This window comes from Diadema antillarum, unplaced genomic scaffold (genome assembly GCF_040938485.1).
Source record: "Diadema antillarum isolate AM-2024a unplaced genomic scaffold, OU_Dant_1.0 seq00002123_RagTag, whole genome shotgun sequence".
NCBI lineage: Eukaryota > Metazoa > Echinodermata > Echinoidea > Diadematoida > Diadematidae > Diadema > Diadema antillarum.
Window position 1 is genome coordinate 21,612 of NW_027272763.1, and position 19,550 is coordinate 41,161.

At 38.0% G+C, this 19,550-nt stretch overlaps 1 protein-coding gene across 1 annotated transcript; it reads left to right on the top strand.

The window, feature by feature from the left end:
* Nucleotides 1–364: 364 nt before the first annotated feature.
* LOC139713997 (carbohydrate sulfotransferase 11-like) lies at nt 365–18,966 on the top strand. Its single transcript, XM_071625721.1, has 3 exons — nt 365–515; nt 1,774–1,928; nt 17,713–18,966. Exons 1-3 carry the CDS (start codon nt 365–367, stop codon nt 18,964–18,966), a joined length of 1,560 nt encoding a protein of 519 aa, XP_071481822.1.
* The last annotated feature ends 584 nt before the right edge of the window (nt 18,967–19,550 follow it).

Below are 19,550 nucleotides of genomic sequence, written 5' to 3' on the forward strand. Positions count from 1 at the left end.
AAAGTGTAAGTAAAACAATGGAACAATGATAATGAAGTACAATGTAGCTTACTTTTTGTTTGCTTATGTTTATATCTGTTTAGTTTTATTCACATTGTACGGCCTACGTGCTTTCGATAAAGTTGGAGATGGAGCAAAAATAACCCTGAACTTGACTTTGATTTTTCATTGATACCATTTACTGCGAACCGCATTAATGTAATTACTTAATTTCAAAACCGAATACAAAAAAAAAAAAAAACCAACCCTTAAACATATCTTTCAAAGTTCTTCTGCTAACGTACAAAATTCTGAATGGGAAAGCCCTCAAGTATTCACAGATCTCGTTTCTTTATGCTAGAGTCACACATGGCCGGGTCACAAAATGGATTTGATCCGGATGAAAATGAGCCGGATTAGTCCAGAAATGGAGGGCAATTCATACGAATGGCGACTGCGACACAACCTCTCCCGTGTGCACAGCTCTGTCATCCGGCGAATTCCTCGACGACTGAATCCTAACAATAACGTCGGAAGTACGCCTGTGCCGATCGACAACGACATTTTCCCGCCAACAAATCAGACTAGGTGATGAAGCGTCCAGGATCGGACGCGAAACCTTTCCCGGAATTAAAAAAAAAAGAAGGTAAGGCCAGATGCAATGATCGATTTTGTACCTTGTAGACTGATAAAGTGATATGAAATCCGAAATGTAATACTAGTGTGCGAATCCGAAGAAAAACAGGGGGGGGGGGGTTGAAATGCTCCCCCGCCTCCAATCCTGACTTCACGCTGCATACGGACGGCTATGGTTTAGTTTGGGTCATACCAGGGAGGTGGAATGGAATCTCTTTCCACCTCCGTGGTCATACCAAGTTCCTCCTTGCTCATACGACTCGACGTTCAAGATTTCTCGCCTAGACATTCTCTCGAAGTCACATTCTCAACCAATAGCGTCCACCAAGTAGAACATTTTATCTCTTGGACTAATCAGTTGTCTATGGAGCTGTGGGGAAAAGTTATTATTAAAAATTATTAGTTTGTGGGTGTGTGTGTGCTATTCAAGCGAACCCTGCTTGCCAGCGAGCGTGTGGAACGTTCAAGTGTAGTGCTTGTTCGTAATGCAAAAGAGCGTTTTAAGCAGCATGACATACTATGAAAATATTCTCAAAAGGAAAAGACATCAGTTTTATGGGAAATGTGAGGATAGGCTCTTTTCACTAACATGTATAATTGTAGCAGAGTAATATTATCATTTTGGACATGTTCAAAATGAATTGTTATGTACTTAGTTTTCAATAACGTGAGGGTGGAGAGTTCATTGCCTTGATAAATCGCGATCTGCAGAGTCAAGTCAAAGCAGAGAGAGAGAGATCGAGAGAGAGGAGGAGGAGGAGGAGGAGGAGGAGGAGGAGGTTGGCATGGCTAGACGTAAAAATACATGATTGCATACGAAGAGTTTGTCAGTTAGGAGGCGGAGGAATATGTAGGGGGGGGGGGGAGAAAGAGAGAGAGATGAAAGCGGCCGATGAGACCGCGAGGAAGACAACGGGTCGGCTAAACCAAACAACTAGTGACAAAAAAGGAGATTAAAATGGCTGATTATTCTTTTGTTTGAACACTAAATGGCAAGTAAAAAGCAAATTTATTATGGAGGCAGAAACAATAAAAAACACCCTCCTGCATTCAAAGTGATCTCCACAAGAAGTAAACATTGGTAAAGGGCCCATCCAAATACGTCATCTGCCCAACTCTTTTCAAACGATAATATGCAGTTCTAATCCCCGAAATCAGCCTGCTCGGCGACCGCTCAGGCAGATTCTAGCCAATTTCTGTCCGTCACAGAACGGTCGCTGACCGGTGACCGACCGGGCAGCGGGCCGGGAAGAGACAGGAGGTGGAACAGAGGCAAGGAAATCCTACCAACTTTCCTCCGAAAGAAGAAACAGGTAGCTGCAACTTTAATACTTGACATTGTCAGGTAGCCCAAGCAAAAGAGGAATCGGCCAGCAACATGGGGGACAGGGAAGACAGGAACAGCTACTTTGGAGCAGATGAGATAAAAGCTAAAACCTGGGGATGCTATGTTGACAAAGTTTAGTTATTTTTTTTTGCATTTTCTAGGCCTATTGAATGGAGAAGTGACATATAAAAAGAAATAGAGATAATGAAAACATAGAGTTAAGTAGGAAATAGAAAATACAATAAAATACATTTGTATGCGAAGATATTTTAGAACATGACTTTATATGCAAAGTAAGCGAAGAGATTTTGGGTCGCCGCTCTGAGTTGTGACCGTAGCCTTACTATGAGAGCACAACCACTTTTTACACACACCCACACACACACACACACACACACACACACACACACACACACACACACACACACACACACACACACACACACATTATAAAAAAAAATCTTTATCTGCCAGTGATAATGTATGCGGTCATTAAGTCATGGGCTATGGTACTTGTTCACTTATAAAATGAAATTCTAGAGCGACATGAAGGCAGCTGAAATAGCAGGGATATCATATATACACCTGAATGAAATATAAAACCGATGAAATTAAACATAAAAGAGGAGAGCGCTTGCATTTATCGTCAACCAGTTTCTCAGATTTTATCATTTTGTTTTCAGCTCCGCAGACGGACGCCTTCGCTACTCATTATGAATTGGTCCTCTGAAGTTTCTTCTTATAATTCTTCTTCTATATTTTCTGATTTTCCTGTCGTGAACAATTCAAACTCATACGATTCCTTCACATCCTTTCAGACCATTTGTCAACCAATTGCGAGCGTCATTGGCATCCTTGGAAATGGCAGCATCCTTTTTCTAGTGATCTCTGTTAAGGATCTTCGAACTCGATGCCACGTCTTGCTCGCTAATCTCACTATAGCCAACATCTTGAATTTGATGGCAGCACAACTGTTTGCTATGTACTTAGCGATTGATATCATGGCTATTAGGTGGAAAGCAATGGATGTCACCATAGAGCTAAGATTTGTCACTTCAATTGTCTCCATCATCACTCTAACATCGCTTGCGATAGAAAGACACGTGACCATTGTCAGACCTTTTCTCTGTCTTCGACGTCGAAGTGTTCGGAAGTTAATCTGGGGTTCCATTTGTGCCTCCTGGATGATCGGACTTATGTTTTCCGCCTATCGTTTGGTCCTCATCGAACATCCCTTAAACGAATCCATATTTCTCGTAACACATACTCTCCCGTACATATTTATTTATGTATGTACTGTAATCTGTATGGGATACTGCTACTCGTCCTGTGCTCGCACTTTGCTCAATCGTCGAAGGCAGCTGATGAGAACGGGAAGCACGCGGTGCTCTGCGAAAAAGCAGAGAGGAAACGTTCGCCTCGTAGTGATGTTTCTTACTACCACCCTCTGTTTTATAATTTCATGGATCCCTAATGTAGTGGGTTTGGTTCTATGGATCACAACTGATTTTCGTACTGTCCGTGATCTTTACGAAGACTTCCTTTACTACTTCCAAACGGTTGGAAATAACCTAAGCCAATGTATAGAGCCAGTCATATGGTACACAATAAGCACTGCCTTTCGACGTCACCTAAAGCGCGCAATTCGCCGGCTCGTCCGTTGTTGGCAGTGAGGTCACGGGCATTTTATGGACAAGTTCGCTAGACGTCGCTCTGTCTGTGTTCTACTTGAAAACGTTGATTTGATCAGACTTCACGTATGAATGGAATAGAATAACTTTATATCTACAATTTATATCTACAATTTTTGTCACATTTTGTCTTGCACTATCGTGTTTCTTTTAATCACTTGATACATGACTGTACCACTTTAACATTTATTGCGTAACATGGGATCATAGTATGTGATGTTACTCCTTTGGTCATAGAACACTACGGCTTCAAGAAAAATCGTAAATTTCGCTTACTTCCGCACTTCATAGCCGTTTTACTTGTATATGTCACCATATTACTGTAGATCCTACATGCTTTCGTCGCAAGATCTTCAACTCTTGCAACAAACTACACAAAAAAAAGTTTTCTGTGGTAACATAATTACAAGCTTAAACTAAATCCTTTCGATTACGCTTGGAAAAGTAAACAGTGATACGGACTTCATGATACCGATCTCAGCTAGCTGTCTTTACAAGATGACTAGGTGTAGCTACGTTGCAGGACTTGTACAGTGTCAACGTCATACTATTATTACCGCCTTAACATTCATATTGTAACACATGGGATCATAGCATGTGATGTTACTCCTTCGGTTATAGAGCACTATGGCTTCAAGAAAAAAAAATTATGATGCTTTTAAACATATTGAGATGAAAACGAAAGTCTTCATTCCGTAGCAAATCTATATTTGATTTAATGTCATTCATGTTCAGTCATTCATTTATACCGTTTTCAATTTTTAACCACACAGCCAGCAATGAAAACCAGCAAGGAGATTTATCCGATTCATTAAAAATAGTATGAAAAAGAGTTTCCATACATCATACATACGATAGTGAAGGACTGACTGCAGTATAAGAATGCGTGGATGTGCTCTGTTCTTTGTAGATTATGTTTGAGACAGATGAATTTGGATTGCTGTCACGAACAGTGACAAAGTAAACAGCAAGTGAGTGGAGTGGTGACAGATTTCGAAATTGTGCCACGTATATTCTCACACTAGAATAACGAGAAAATAATGTAACTAGCAAATAGAAGAGAAAAAAAAAATCAAATCAAATTCTGTTATCGTTACGTGTTAAGTGAAAAATGGATTTAAAGTTGATTCATCCAGGTAACATTCAATTACTAAGTATGCACAAAATGAAATCATTGCATCTGGACTTCCTGTTCTAATTCCGAGAAGGGCTTCACAGTGCTGGTTGAGGTGAGGATTCTGGTTTATAATATTTTTGGTGAGATAATGAGAAACGTTTATGAAATCTGAAAGAGCATGTAATTTCAAGAAGGATTTAACCTTTATTTGATGGAAATTGGTTTTCAAATGGCTGAGATATCAAGAAAAAAAAAACTCCGATAATAATATATAAAATGCGACAGGCCACTCCTTTTATTAGGATCTCTTTGTTTCACCTTGCTTTTGGATATCTCAGTCATTTCAAAACCGATTTTCATCAAATAAACTTTCATTTCCCTTTAGAATGGAATGCTCTTTGACATCTGATAGAGTGGTTTCTCAGTATCTCGCAAAACGTTAAAAGTTAAGTCCTAACCTCAAGCAGTACTGTACAGTCCCTTCAATAAGGATGGGTGACTATATACGACCCACAACCTCCCAGGTGTACAGCTCTGTCATCCGAAGACAGACGACTGACTCCGAATAACGTCGGAAGTTCGTCTGTGCCGATCGACAACGCCTTCCCGCCAACAAATCAGACTAAGTGATGAAGCGTCCAGGATCGGACGCGAAACCGTTCCCGAAAAAAAAGTAAGGCCAGATGCGATGATTTTGTTTTGTACCTTGTGAACTGATAAAGTGATTTGAAATCCGAAATGTAATATGCAAGTCCGAAGAAAAACAAGGATTTGTAAATTTCATGGGGGGGGGGGGGATTGAAATGCTCCTCCTCCAATCCTGACCCCCCCCCCCCCCCCCCCCCCCCGCTGCGTACGGCTATAGAGTTTGGGTAATACCGAGTTTCTCCTTGCTCATACTTGATGCTCAAGGGCTTGAGGAACGTTCAAGTGTAGTGCTTGTTCAAAATGCAAAACAGCGCTTTAAGCAGCATGGCATGCTATGAAAATATTCTTAAAAGGAAAAGAAACCAGTTTTATGGGAAATGTGAGGATAGGCGCTTCTCACTAAGATTTATAATAATATTGGAGCAGAGTAATGTCATCATTTTGAACATGTTCCTTTTAGAACATGGTCGAAATGAATTGTTATATGTACTTACTTGATAAATCGCAATCTGCAGAGTCAAGTCAAAGCAGAGAGAGAGAGGGGGGGGGGGGGGGGGGGAGAGAGGAGGAGGAGGAGGAGGAGGAGGTTGGCATGGCTAGACGTAAAATACATGATTGCATACGAAGAGTTTGTCAGTTGGGAGGCGGAGGAGTATGTAGGGGAGAGAGAGAGAGAGAGAGAGAGAGAGAGAAGGAGATAAAAGTGGCCGGTGAGACTGTGAGGAAGACTACGGGTCGGCTAGACCAAACAACTAATGACAAAAAGGGAGATTCATATGGCTGATTTTTCTTCTGTTTGAACACTAAATGGCAAGTAAAAAGCAAATTTATTATGGAAGCTGAAACAATAAAAAACACCCTCCTGCATTCAGAGTGATCTCCACAAGAAGTAAACATTGGTAAAGGGCCCATCCAAATACACCATCCAAATGCCCAACTCTTTTCAAACAATAATTATGCAGTCCTAATCCCAAAAATCAGCGTGCTCGGCGATCTGAATGTGTACGCTATCTTTCCTCAGCTGCGCTTCGGAAAGATAGCTACATCCAGATCGCCTCGGAAGTGATAGTTTGTCCCATCACCTTCACCAACGTTGATTATTTGCTTATCATTACCACTTTAGGTGTAGATTAGGTGTAGTTCCACAGGTGTGTAAAAAAGCAGTTATTCATCCAACTTTGAAAAAAGCAGGCTTAGATCAGGAGCGTCTAAAAAATTACCGCCCAATTTCAAATTTACCTTATTTAAGTAAATTGCCTGAAAAGGTTGTTTTCTCACAACTGACAATGTATCTGCAAGATAATGAATTGTTTGATTCATTTCAATCTGCGTACAAGCCTGGTCATAGTGTAGAAACACTGTTAGTCAACTTATCAGATATTGTGTTCAGAGAATTAGATAGTGGTAACATCACTGCTCTTATCATGCTTGATATGAGCTCAGATTTTGACACAGTTGATCATGCTATTCTGATTCAACGATTGAGATATTTGGGCATCAAAGGAACTGTTCTTGATTGGTTTATATCCTACTTATGTGATCGATCTCATTATGTCCGAATTGGGGATTCTACCTCTTGTAAAACTATAACAAAGTTTGGTGTACCTCAAGGTTCTGTTGGAGGCCCGCTGCTTTTTTCTCTGTATATGCAACCAATAATAGTGAAATATTTCGCAAGCATTGTATTAGTTATCATTGTTATGCGGATGATATACAACTTTATTTGTCTTTTAAACCCACTGTGTCTTCATTGTCATCCGCCATTGCAAAACTCGAAGCATGTTTGCAAGACCTGAAAATCTGGCTTACATCCAATGGCCTTAAACTAAATGATGATAAATCTGAGTTTCTGTTATTGGGATCAAAGCATATGTTAAGCAAAGTTGATTATCAGTCATATCATGTCAACATCGGTAGCACTTGCATTACTCCGTCGAAAACAGCCCGTAATTTAGGTGTCATATTTGATCAGGAAATGTCATTTCGAAGTCATGTAACTCATATTCAGCGGAATGTTCGATATCAGTTGCGTAATTTAAGTTTCATAAGGAAATATTTGTCTAAATCTGCAGCTGAGATACTTATTCAGGCATTGATTTCTTCTCCGTTGGATTTTTCGAATTCATTGTTGTGTAATCTTCAAAAAAGATGATGTCACAAAACTTCAACGGTTGCAAAATTCTGCTGCCCGATTGTTAACTTTTACTAATAAGTTTGATTCCATGTCACCAGTTCTCCGTTCCTTACATTGATTACCTGTAGAAAAAAAAGGATTATTTTCAAGATTCTGTTATCAGTACATCATTCAGTTCATTCTTTTTCCCCCATATACATAAGTAATGCTGTTCAAAAATACAATCCGACACGAAGGCTACGTTCATCATCAGATACATTCTTACTCCAAACACCCAAAGTAAAACATGGGTATGGTGATCGTGCTTTTTCCGTTATGGGACCAAAATTGTGGAATCAGTTACCTCTTCAGTTAAGGGAACTGTCATCTACAGAGTCATTCAAATCCAAACTTAAAACTTATCTGTTCCTTTCATATACTGAGGACTATAATTACTGTATTGTTATTGTCATCAATATTGGATCAATATTGTATTTTTAATTGGTATATGTTGTATTCTTTATTTGGTATATATTTGTTTTTGTTTACCATTTTCTTCTTTGTTGAAATGTTTGAATATGTATATGCATGTAAATATATGATATCTTTTCATTTTTGAAGCGCCATGAGCACTGAAAAGTGAACCTGTGCGCTACACAAGTAGCCACTATTATTATTATTATTATTATTATTATTATTATTATTATTATTATTATCATTAACATTCATTGCGTAACACATGGGATCATAGTAGTGATGTTACTCCTTTGGTCATAGAACACTATGGCTTCAATAAAGATCGTAAATTTCGCTTACTTCCGCACTTCATAGTTGTTTTACTTGGATATGTGACCATATTACTGTAGATCCTACATGCTTTCGTCGCAAGATCTTCAACTCGCAACATACTACACAATTTTTTTTTTCTGTGGTAATATAAGTGCAAGCTTAAACTAAATTCTTTCGAATGTGCTTGGAAAAGTTAACAGTGATACGGATTACAAGATACCGATCTCAGCTAGCTGTCTTCACAAGATGACTAAGTGTAGCTACATTGCAGGACTTATAAAGTGTCAACGTCATACCCAAAGAACCATGATAAAGAGTACTGAACCACAATATTGAGATAAACACAACCTAGTCTTCTAAAATAAGCAGAAAATGACACAGAGAAGAGAATTGCGACGACGGTAATTGTTATCAATCAGGATAGTTTACTTTGAGGGCAGAACGTCCTTTAGCGAAGACCGATTTATTACGATACATCTGCCCAACTTCTGGAATAAAAAATGAATCGAGCAGGTTATGGACGAAGTTTAATTCTACAGGCGAGCACTACATCGATATACCACATCTCAAAGAATCCTAACACGCAGGAGGGCGTGTATACTGTTACTTATGGTATCTGGTATCTTGGGTGTTTATTTTATCTGACAATATTTGTATCAATGACAAGGACAGTAAATCGACAACTGATTACATTCTCCAGAAAAGTAGTCAGCGTAAACGAAACTGAAGTTTTCTGACCCAAACTGAAGTTATCTGACAATATTTGTATCTATATGGCAACGATCGATTATGATAATACTGTATGATAATATGATAATACTGTGCACGTGTTGCAGTATTTCTTTGAGTATGTTTAACTTGATTCAACAAAGTATTATACTTTTTCTTTTCCTCCATACATTAGCAACTGCTTCACCTAACAAAAAAATAATAATTTTAATCCGTTCGATAGTTCAGGTAGCACTTTTTGTCTAAACTTTTCATCTTGTATCCGTCTTTCATTACATCATTATAAACCTATGGTCGAACTGTTTCATTATTAGCTTTCGGAAATTAAAGGGGAATGCTACCCAGATATGTAATGTAGATTTAATGAATGTAGCAAAATTCGAATATTATCAGTTAAATTTGAAGAAAGTCGGAAATTCCGTTCCATATTTACAAATATTTTGAAGTGTGATGACAACTCTGTTGGACAACGATATAAGAAAACACAAGAGAAGTTTATAGAATGAATGTTTGCTTCATGAAAAGTACACATTCCCTCGACTTGTTATGACATAATGTATGTTAAAGGAAATATCATTCTCTGTGCTTTATGAAAGAGTAAGTCCAGCGCCCTTTCATTATGCAAAAAAAAAGAGAGAGAGAAATAAAACACATTGGTGGATATGACTTCTTCTTTTAAGTATTTGTAAATTTCTTATCACTGCTTAACATATTTCTCTTACCTTCCCTCGAGGTTTTATTTCCTTATCTTTTAGAATATGAGATTTGAATCAGTAGCTGATCCAAATGAAATCTGAGTACTCCTGCTTTTTCACGTGTCAGCCAGGCAAAAGAAATCAAAAGTCGCATAGAACACAAGCACAATCCGCATAGAGAGGAGTTTCAAGATGATGGCAACACCGATGACTTGCCGCAGAGCCCGAAAGTGAAATCCAAACGTTATGAAAGGTATATAAAGGTAGGTGAGGGCATTCCAAAATATATTTCTTGTGATGGAACTGTTGGTAGAGTTATCAACCATCAAACCGAAACAGTAAACCTATCTGAAAGTCGAGCATTCCATGTCGTGACATCAATTTATGTACTGTTTGTGTTATCACAATTGTTCAGAGAAATATTTAATGTTGGTTTTACTGAAATCAAAAGTAAAAAAATGTACAAAAAGTAGATAGTAATGTAACATGAAATTATTGAGACATGAATCAAAAGCTAATTGACAAATTATAATGGAATATAATGTAGAAAATACTAACATTTTCGACAGTGGATAGCCCCATTCTTTTCTATCTACATGATGAGGTTCATTATTAGTAAACTCATTCATAAAAATATACAGTCTACAGTCATATTCACACAATGCCCGCTTGAGTAGACTCAAAACAACTCCTCCCCTCCCCATTCCATCCAAAGTATCCTTCGGAGGCCTTTGATAAAGCATGTCTATATTATAAGGGAATAAAAACAGATAACAGACAAAATACAGATAAAAACAAATACTTAGGCAAACACACAGGCAAAAGCAACATAAAGTCCTGTCGTCACTATAAAAGTATAGTAATCAAGGACTTCCTAACCACGTCATCTTCTAGTATCCACTCCAACCCATCCAAACAACAATATGCAACCCTATTACATGTTACTATATATATATGGAGAACACAACCACTCTTCTTACCACACACACAAAAAAATCCTTATATGCCTATGGCAATGTCTTTCGTCATTCTAATATAGGGTATAGTATTTTTACACTAACTTGTCCCTGCATATAAAATGAAATTTGAGAACGATATGAAGGCAGTAGAAATGGCAAGGATATTTTATTATGCATATTTTGTTTTATAGTCAGCCAGTCGTCAGGATTTTATTATTTTGTTTTCAGCTCGCTAAACGAACAACTTCTCTACTCAAGATGAATTGGTCTTCTGAATTCTCTTGGAATTTCTCCACTGTTGACGATTTCAACACACATCTTTCCTTCTTATCAATTTGGTTTATTTGTCAACCAGTTGCAAGCGTCATTGGTATCCTTGGAAACGGCAGCATCCTGTTCCTAGTGATCTCTGTTAAGGATCTTCGAACCCGATGCCACGTTTTGCTGGCTAATCTTACAATAGCCAATATTTTGTATGATAGTGTGGTAATAGCACTAGTTTTTACTCCCTGGAGAGCGTTGGACATTACCTTACCTCTCATATACGGCACTTCCACTGTGACCATCATCACTCTAACATCGCTTGCGATAGAAAGACACGTGACTATTGTCAGACCTTTTCTTTGTCTTCGACGTCGAAGTGTGCGGAGGTTAATCTGGGGTTCCATTTGTGCCTCTCGGATGACCGGACTTTTGTGTTTCGTCTACTATTTCATCCTCATCGCACATTCCCTGCAGTACACAACAGCTCTGGCAATATTAAGTTCCACTCTCACGTACATATTTCTGTTTGTATGCCCTGTGATCTGTATGGGATACTGCTACTCCTCGTGTGCCCGTACTTTGCTCAGTCGTCGAAGGCAGCTCATGAGAATGGGAAGCACGCGATGTTCTGCGAAAAAGCAGAAAGGAAACGTTCGTCTCGTAGTGATGTTATTTGCTACCACCCTCTGTTTTATAATACCATGGATCCCGGCATTAGTAGGTTCCGTTCTATTGATCATGTATCCAAATTTTTTTCTTCTAGATGGTTACATGGTTCTTTTGCACTTCCAAGAGGTTGGAAATAATCTAAGCAAATGTATAGAGCCAATTATATGGTATACAATAAGCACTATCTTTCGACGCCACCTGAAAAGAGCGATTTGTAGGTTCTTCTTTTGTAGGCGGTAAGATCCTGCAGCCTGGTAAATTCTCATGTATTTGATGGAAATATTCCTCTTTTTGTGCCCCATTACCAAACGTTCATTCACTGACTTCAGAATCGGATCATTCCATGATATCAATGATAACATTGTGATTTTTCCTGCCTTTTGTGCTCCGAATTCATCTTTCAATATGTTAAAATTTGTAGTAACTCTGATTTTGATCATTTTTGTGCTCATTCCTTTGAAGAACAACGTCGCGTCTTCCATTTTTTAGTTGTCAACGATTGGTGCATGAACATTTACCTGGACATACACCTGAACACCTGCTAAGTTTTGTTTGTTTGTTTGTTTGTTTGTTTGTTTGACTGCAAGTAAATCGACATTAAGCCAGTGAAATATTTTGGACATTGGGCCAGTGACGGATACGTTAACCCTTTTGGAATATATTCATGCTGATGTTGGACCCCCATTTCGTATTTTGAGGCCTATCTGTGAACCTTCCCAATCATGTTACTATGGTTTGGACCCGTGTAATCAACCTACGTATACCCTATCCCTAATCCGGAACTGTCCACTGGGAGGATTATATGACGAACAGCAGCAACAACACGTCCTCGTCAGACCGCCATTTTCGTTAAAAAAAACCGTGTCAATAAATCAGCTAAGGAAAATAAACTCTGTTACATTGTTGGTGATTTAATTATGATTTATTAAAATATTCTTCACATACCGGCACTGGTGATTTCTTGAGCAAAATATCGTGTATGAGAATTGTTTCAGGCCTTTGATTACTATTTGACAGAATCTTACACAGGCATCGTATTTACAAATGTTATAGATAAATCTATAACACCTGAAATGCTTTTGTCAGATATAACGGATCACCCGCTGATCTTTATTATTCCAATCTTTGTTATTACAAAATAATTCACATTATGCTTAAGATAGCTTCTGTCCGAAAAGACCTTATACATAGGCGGACTTCGACAAAAACCATTATTGATGATCTCTCACGTGAATTGTACTCTACCAACAGGTCATGTATTGAAATTAGTGGAAGCCCTTCTACTACTTATGAAGCTTTTATGAAGGAATGTACATCCATGTGTGCACAACATACTGTAGAGCGCAATGTTGCAAGTAGGGGAAAGTGTATTACACGTCTATAGAAAACCATGCATAACAAAAGGATCATGTCGTTAATTGCCAAAAAAAAAAAATAAGCAGGAATTAATCCTAATCCTATTAATACTATTCCTGATTCCCTCCAAAGAAATAGATTATTGTATATGAATGATATAGTAATGCCATGGACTTTATAGAATAAGCCAGAGTATTTTATATGTTTCCTGGAACGAAATAAAAGCGATATTTCCTATAGGTCTTGGAAAGTTATCAAAATATTTAGGTAAACAAAGCAATGTTGCCTCAATGTATTTTGAAAAGTCATAGATTCGTAGATGACAGAATGATAGCCAGTGCATTCAATTCTTATTTTGCATCAACAATATGAACAAAAATCAACAGAAATATTAACAAATCCTAAAATCTGGGTAGTCAAGTACGTGAATAAATATCCTTTTCCCCCTGCCGAAAATGAAAAAGTCAAGGTTGTGAAGCGATTGAAAAATACTTCGTCGGTTGGTGTTGCATTCAATAAGTAAATTATTTTCACATTTGCTAGACCTCTCTTTAGGTATATTCCATATGTCGTTATTTACAGGTATTGTACCAGACACATTTGAGAAAGCCAAAGTAATCCCATGTCATAGGGAAGGTGACAAACACACGTTAGAAAATTATCGTCCTATTTATCTTTTACCTGCATTTGCTCCAGAACAAAAATACCGGTTAAAGAGCAGTTTGGATTCCGACTCTTTTACTCGACTGAATGGGCTCTTTTACAAACCCTCGAACAAATCCTCAATTAACTTGACAACAAAAGAAACCGTGATTGCCTTGTATGTCGACCTAAGTAAAGAATTTGATTCGATCACAACATTCTGTTGTACAAATTTGAACACTGTGGTGTTATATATAGGTGTACCTTTTTTTTCAATTGGTTCAGGGATTGTTTTACTGATCGTAAACAGTTCGTGTATGTGTCAATGGTACAAATTCTACGTGCCTCAAGGCAGTATTTTGGGCCTCTTCTTCTTCTTTCTTTTATATACGCAAATAATATAAATACATCCCAACCTTTACGATTCATTTTGTAAGCAGATGATACAAATACATGTATGCTGTTCTCGCATAAAGATATTACTAATTTTCATAGTACTGTAAACACTGAATTTCATGTACCTATGTTTGTGACTGGCTGTGAGTCAATAAGCTACAAATTAACGTTAGTAAGACAAAATACATATCAGTTCATTCCAACAAGAGTTTTCCACAGGGGTCAACCGAATTATTGACCAAATCGACAGCATAAACTTTTTGAGAGTTGTCATAGCTGTTATCAAAGTTGACTTAGACTAAAGATATGAATAGTGTTCATGGGAAGAGTAGTGTGTCTATTGGTATGATGCGCAAGCTCAGCTCATAACTGCTGTTGAATACTTTATGTTATCAATGCCTTTATATTGAATCATCGTGATTATCGCAGTCTTAACTTGCACCGTTTGTATGTTCTGCAGAAAAAAAAAACAATTCAAATTTGTGCAAATGCCAAACATCTTGACCCAACGATTAAAAAAGAATACTCTTACATTGTTTGAAAGTGTTTCAATTGAACTTGATCTTTTAACGTATAAATATCTGAATGTACAATGAATCGTATATTACATAAGATTAAAACTCGAAATTAAGGTAATATTGCGAGATACCATTTGGTCGCCTTAGCACAAAGCAAAATAATTCTATTTCAATCAAAGTGCTAAGTTCTGCACTGATTTAACAGACTCATTTTTTTTTTTTAAAGAATGTATCCACTCAAGATACTTTTAAGTCTAGGTATTAAAGGCATTTAATTATGAGAGGCTAATAACTTAAAGCAAATCCAACTATCTGTCTTTGTTAGTTCTGTTCTGTCTATCTGCTTTGCTTGTTAATGTAGTCTCGCATATTTTTCCTTTTTCATTTATTTGTGCATTTAATCTGTTACTTTCACTTCTCGATCGGATGGCGTGCTCATAAACATGGGATAGCTCATAATTTCACTGGAAGCATGTAGTCTAGTGGAAGTTTTGAACTATAGCCGATCCGCAGGTCGCCTGCCATTTGCGACATAGGAAGAATCGTTGATGTCTTCCACGTCAGGACGCCGGTTTGATTGACTCTGGTACGTATTGTCATTGGTCAGTATACTGCTTCTTTCCAGCTTGATGATCATTGCAACATACAAGTTACGAGCTGAGTATCATAACTTGAACCCTTTGTATTTTACGAAAGATACTTTGCTAAGATACTTTGCTACGATGCTTCGTCACCAACTTCGAAATTAGTTTGATGCCCAAATACTTATGTAATATCGGCGATGAAATGCTTAAAAGATATAATTATGCGCTTGTCTTTAATGCATGCATGATATTTCTCATTAATGTACATCATTGTGTACAAAGTGTTCGAGCAAGAGGTACATTGTGCGGGGTTACATCTTATGTTTCACTTTATTTAGTCTGGCACTGTGTGGGTAGAAATGATATTTATGAGAGTATTTGTCTATGGGAGAAAACGACGAGGTATTCCCATATATTGCTAGTGTGTGTGTGCTTGTGCGTCATTTTTTTTTATTCGACTCTTATTTTGTTTTATTCATTTGTTTTAAGCCTATGCATATTCATTGCAAAATGTTAAACTATATAAGGCACAACCTCGAGTCTTAGGTATATCCAGAGCGGCAGTCAAATAATACAGTACAATAGGAGATTCAGGCTTCTGCTACAACCTCTAGGCTGGCTATAGCTTTCGTCCACTCCTGTGCACGGACTTCTTCAAATCAATTTTTGACGAAAATTACCAACTTGCCCTGAAGAAGTTCACAGGAGTAGACGAAAGCTAGCCAGAAAAAGGTTGGCATATAGAAGCCTGAATCTCCTCAACTGATGAAAGTTTTCTGCATCATTCGGGAACAGTCAAATAACATTTGACATTATCTTTGTGATGATGATGATGATGATGATAACGATGATGGTTATCATTATTATTATTGTCAATATCATCATTACTACATTTATCAATTATTCGGCTATTTAAACGTCTCTGCACAGGTTTACTAGTAATTAGTATATTATTTGGATTATGCGTATAGTAACCACGACTTTTTCATTTGTATAATATTATGTTCTTTTCAGGACTGTCGATCTGTTTTGTGATCCACAACCAACATCAGGAAGTATGGCTGTGTCGTTCTTCAGGCTTTTTAGCCCGAGGAGCGGAAGACTCTGCAGATGCATTTTGACTGTCATGGCGGTCACAGTCATTATGTACACCCTTCTGACTTTAGAAGGAAAAGGTTAGTAATTTTCTATCAAAAACAATGTTATTTTATTTGTTCAACCCACAATCAAGATTTTGGCTGGCTTACGGTGGCTTAGTTTGACTCTTCTTTGAAATATTCATGTTGCTACCTACGTGATAAGCATTCATTTCTTCAGATTTCTTTTTTCCAAGTTTGCCTTGGATGCAATGCAGAGTGCCTATGTCATAGTGGTCTATATCAAATTGACGACTGGCTATACACCACTTGGGATAACTAACCCCGAGAAAAATGTATGTTGATTGTATAGTATGTAAAAACAAGAAGTCGAAGAGCAACAAACAGTTACAAAATTCTTTTAAAATCCCGACATTCTGATCGATAATTTCTAGACATGTTTCTATAGTGTTAGTCATCCATTATAAGGCATTGGTGCACACCTCGTCTTGGTCGTTATTAACTATGGCCATTGGACATTTTTGTCACCATATAGACGGTGACATAATTTGCGGAAATATTTTTTTTTGGATGTCTCAATACTGCATAATTATGTAACTCCGATGACCGTATACACTATAGTCATAACTTCTGATAACTTGTTGTCTTTCTTCTTCTCCTTCCTTTTCTTCTTCTTCTTCTTCTTCTTCTTTATTCTCTATTCTTTCATTAGATGAATCATACCCAAATGATGATAGAGAAGAGAAATCGGGGCAGGATGAGAACGATCCCAGGAAGCTACACTTGCGGCCATATTTGGTAACTTTATTTTACTAGCTGAATGAAATGATGTGGCCAAATTGACGTGATCTGGTGTCGAAGTGTGACGTCATGATAATATTGTCTCGTTGTCTCTGTAGCTCATAAAGCCGATGAATAGTTCTGTATTATCTTATCAAGTATATAGTGGAAGTTTTGATACATCCAAGATTTTTGTTCTCGTAGACTTTACACTGATGATATCACAGCTAAGGTACTTTTCAATAATCACGATGCTTAGAATTATGTAGATAGCCTCCATTTAACAATACAAATACTGTATTTCTCTATAAAAGCAAATAATTCCATTTAAACTGACGTTTTAACGCTAAATTGGATATTATCGCGTGGGAGGGGAACTTGCATTCAAAAGAGAGTAAAGTAAAATATAACAATAGTGAAACTTTTGTAATAGGCTTACTGTGAAAATCATTGCGATTTCTTCGGTCAGTAACGTCGCAGTTCTACTCCCTTCTCCTGAAAAGACATCATTGCCTTGTCACTGAATATTTTTTTCCGCCATTGAAATGATTATTCATCTATAAATACGTTGGCTATGTATTTCTTTCACGTTCCTTTGAGATTTGATTATTCACCATACATGTAATTGCAAAATTCAGAGACTGTGAAATGGTATATGTGTTGAATGAACCAGTAACTGATCCAAATGGACTAACAGTTTTCCTGCTTTTCTATGTCAAACAGGTAAAGGAAATCAAAAGTCGCATAGAGCAAACGCACAACCTGCACAGAACGGGACTTGAAGGCGAAGGCAGCGTCAATGACCTGCTGTATGGCCTGAACGTGGAGTCGAAAAGTGATGAAAGGAATATCAAAGCAGATGAGGACATTCCAAGATGTCACGTCTGTGGTGAAGGGTCTGAAAGTGTAACCAAGCATCAAACCAATCCAGCAAACCTATCTGACAGTCGCGCATTCCAGGTCGTGACATCAAGGTATACCATCAAAATTGTTCAGAGCAATGATACTGATTCATTCCCGCCAAAAGTCTTGGGAAATAAGTTGAACACCAGCATCCCAATAGCGACTAATGGCTCCAAACTGCAGGCAAATACCACGTCACACACTGTGAAGCGGATCATTCCTCCCAAAGAGTTGAAGATTAGGAAGGAACAAGAAAGACGAAAGGCTCAAGTGGAGCATACTTGCAACACATCTCCGAATCTTCAGTATCAGAAACTGCTCTATCGCGACACTCTTTCGCATGTATTCGTCCTCGACAAACAGAAGCTCCTATTTTGCTATGTTCCCAAGGTCGGATGCAGCAACTGGAAACGTATTTTGATGGTTTTGTCAGGACGTAAGATGAGTATGAAAGACATCACGTCAAGGGAGGCACATTCGCGCAACAAACTGACACGCCTTGGTACCCTCTCCAAGACGCAGCAGTTGGAGCGAATCTCCACTTACCGCAAAGTAATGTTTGTTCGTGAACCTCTGACTAGGGTTCTTTCCGCCTACAAGAACAAATACCAGGATCTAGATGTCTATCGACTTGCCCCGGAGAGTCTTCAGAAGGTTGCGAAGCACGTTATGGAAAAGCACCGCCCAAACGCGACGGAGGCAGAGCTCAAAACAGGGGAGAACATCACGTGGACAGAATTCACCAATTACCTCGTGGACCCCATTGAGAGACCCAAATTCGACGAGCACTGGAAGGAGATGTACAAACTCTGCTCGCCTTGCAGAATCAAATATGATTTTATTGGAAGACTGGAGAATATCCAGGAAGAAGCCAACTATGTCTTGAGTCATTTTAACTTTACCCGGAAGCTGTCATACCCGAGTTCGGCCAACAGTCACCCTACTAACAGCGCGTCTACCAATGTCACCAAATACTTTGGTAGATTTTCAAGAGAAAAGTTAAGAGCCTTGTGGAACATTTACAGATTTGATTACGAGTTATTTGGCTATGATAAACCAGCTTTTATTGTATGACACCCATTATCTATTTTCACCTTATAAAAAAAGGGGGAGGGGTTCCAGACGATTTTCATAATTTTACATTATGTATAGTACATAGATAGATAGCTCCATGTGCAGATTTGTGGAATTTATTGTGGTCCTTGAACAGAGAAACAATACTCTGAAAACTCTTAAACAAATTACACTGAACAGTGTTGATGACATAAGAGCATCAAATGTTTCAGAAACGTAGAAGTTCTATTGCTAATCGAATGATAAGATATTAATACAGCTATTTGTCTTCCACAAAATTTTACATTGAACGTTTCTATGTTATCAGTCCACATAGTGGATTTGAACTTCCTTTGACATTTCTGAACCGCATTCATGTAGTCACTCATTTCAGTACATGTACTTTATTCCACAAGAATCTAAAGGTGTGATGACAGCGGCATTTCGACTTTCAGCGATAGATCGACCGACACGCTTTCATTTAATCTATTTCCTTATGATGCTTTTAAACATATCGAGATGAAAACGAAAGTACTCCTTCCAATGTCATCCATATTCAGTCATTCATTTATACCGTTTTGCAATTTTATTCATCCAGTCAGGAA